This window comes from Mandrillus leucophaeus, unplaced genomic scaffold (assembly GCF_000951045.1).
Source record: "Mandrillus leucophaeus isolate KB7577 unplaced genomic scaffold, Mleu.le_1.0 Scaffold64, whole genome shotgun sequence".
Lineage (NCBI taxonomy): Eukaryota > Metazoa > Chordata > Mammalia > Primates > Cercopithecidae > Mandrillus > Mandrillus leucophaeus.
This window is the reverse complement of record NW_012106919.1, coordinates 3,928,860-3,931,102: the sequence shown is the minus strand read 5'-3', so window position 1 is coordinate 3,931,102 and position 2,243 is coordinate 3,928,860. Positions and strand designations below refer to the sequence as shown.

General features: G+C 39.6%; 1 protein-coding gene across 4 annotated transcripts in view; it reads left to right on the top strand.

Annotated features, from left to right (window-relative positions):
- The window catches only part of BCAS2 (breast carcinoma amplified sequence 2), a 23,298-nt gene that overhangs the window by 12,968 nt on the left and 8,087 nt on the right, over positions 1 to 2,243 (top strand). For all 4 annotated transcript variants that reach the window (XM_012000793.1, XM_012000794.1, XM_012000795.1 and 1 more), the window contains exons 3-4: positions 747 to 817; positions 1,858 to 2,019. In XM_012000793.1, the coding sequence (XP_011856183.1) occupies positions 747 to 817; positions 1,858 to 2,019 (233 nt within the window). The remainder of the gene's footprint in view (positions 1 to 746; positions 818 to 1,857; positions 2,020 to 2,243) is intronic.

Below are 2,243 nucleotides of genomic sequence, written 5' to 3'. Positions count from 1 at the left end.
GGTGCCTGTAATCCCAGCTACTCGGGAGGATGAGGCAAGAGAATCGCTTGAACCTGGGAGGCAGAGGTTGCAGTGAGCCAAGATTGCGCCATTGCTCTCCAGCCTGGGGGACAAGAGTGAGACTTTATCGTGAAAAAAAAAAAAAAATTCTTAGATTTCTGGAGGCTGGAAAGTGTAAGTAAGGTTCACAGGCTGCATCTGGTGAGGGCGTTCTTGCTGATGTGTACTTGGTGTACAGTCCTGAAGCAGCACAGAGCATTACATGGCACGTAGGGGCACACAAGAGAAAGACAAACTGGCTTTTATAACATACCCACTCTGGTGATAACTCATTAATCCATGAATGGGTTGAGCCTTCATAACCCAATCACCTCTTAAAGACCCCACCTCTTAATACTATTACATTGGGGATTAAGTTTCCATATGAGTTTCAGAGGGGACAAACATTCAAACCATAGCACTGTCCAACTGATGGTAACATGCTTCTGGAATTGAGAACATCTGAGTTAGGATTAATCCTTTTCTCTGTGGGCTCCTTAATACATGCCACTTTTCCTGGCTAAGCTGAATGTGAAGTGACTGTGTGTGTTTGTGTGTGATTCTAGAGAGCATTTAACTCAGAGAAGAATTAGGGAAAGGGAAATGATTCATTATAATAGGTAGTGTAGCTTAAATCTATTCTTTGGTGATTGTTAATTTCAATTGTCAACATGATCTTAGAAATCTTTTTCTGATTTACACATCAGACTGACATAATGAGAAATGAATTTGAAAGACTGGCTGCTCGACAACCAATTGAATTGCTCAGTATGAAACGGTAAGAATGTTAAAATGGAAATTAAAATTTAATTTGTAGTAACTCAGTAATGAGCTGAGATTTGTGAAGAATGTATTTGCTGGCTAATATTGGCAGTGTTGGCTGGGTGTGGTGGCTCACACCTGTAATTCCAGCACTTTGGGAGGCCGAGAATGGCGGATTGCTTGAATCCAGGAGTTTTGAGACCAGCCTGGACAACATGGCAAAACCCTATCTCTACCAAAATAATAATAATAATAATAAACAACGTACCTGGGTATGGTGGCACACACCCGTAGACCCAGCTACTTGGAAAGCTGAGGTAGGGAGATCGCTTGACATCCTCCAGGAGATGGAGGTTGCAGCAAGCCGAGATTGTACCACTGCACTCCAGCGTGGGGAACAGAGGGAGACCCAGTCTTGAAAAAAAACTATATAGAGAGAGATATCTGTAGATACAGCTATAGATAGATAAAGATATATCTATGGATATAGATATAGATACAGAGATCTATAGATAGATATAGAGATGTAGATATAGATATATATCTATAGATATCTGTAGATATAGATCTATAGATATCTAGGGAGGCAGTGTTGAAGGACTGACTGGGTGGTGTGAAGAGGGAATAGAAGGAGTCATATCACTTCTCATTTTTTTTCTCCACCGGGGAATGGGTATGTTAGTGGATGGGTGGGTGTGAGTATTTTACAAAAATGGTAGCAAAGGTTTTTGTCTACTACTTTTTCCCCTTAATATATTATTCACATCTTAATATTATTAAATGTTCTTCAGTGACATCATTTAATAGCTAATATAACAATCTTTTATGTGAATGTAATGTTGCTTATTTAACCAGTTCACATTGAAGTGAACATAACGGTGCTAAATCATATTTGTAAATTGATTATTAGGCTGTATCAGTTTCTTATTATTGCAAGGTTTACATCCTCAGTCTTCTGTAATTTTTATACTATATGGAGACTCATGGGACATTCTGTTGGGAAGAGATGTAAAGGCTTGACAGTACAGATGGTTTTATTTTGTTGTTTAATTTCAGATATGAGCTTCCAGCCCCTTCCTCTGGTCAAAAAAATGACATTACTGCATGGCAAGAATGTGTAAACAATTCTATGGCCCAGTTAGAGCATCAAGCAGTTAGAATTGAGAATCTGGAACTAATGTCACAGCATGGATGTAATGCCTGGAAAGTATACAATGAGTAAGAACCTTTTTTTTTTTCCTTTTATTTCCATCTCACCCAAAGTTTTAGTACTTTTTAAAAGTATGGGAGGTTCTGGGTGCAGTGACTCATGCCAGTAATCCCAGCCCTTTGGGAGGCAGAGGCAGGTGGATTGCTTGGGGTCAGGAGTTCGAGACCAGCCTGGCCAACATGGTGAAACCCCATTTCTACAAAAAAGAAAACAAAACACACACACACACACA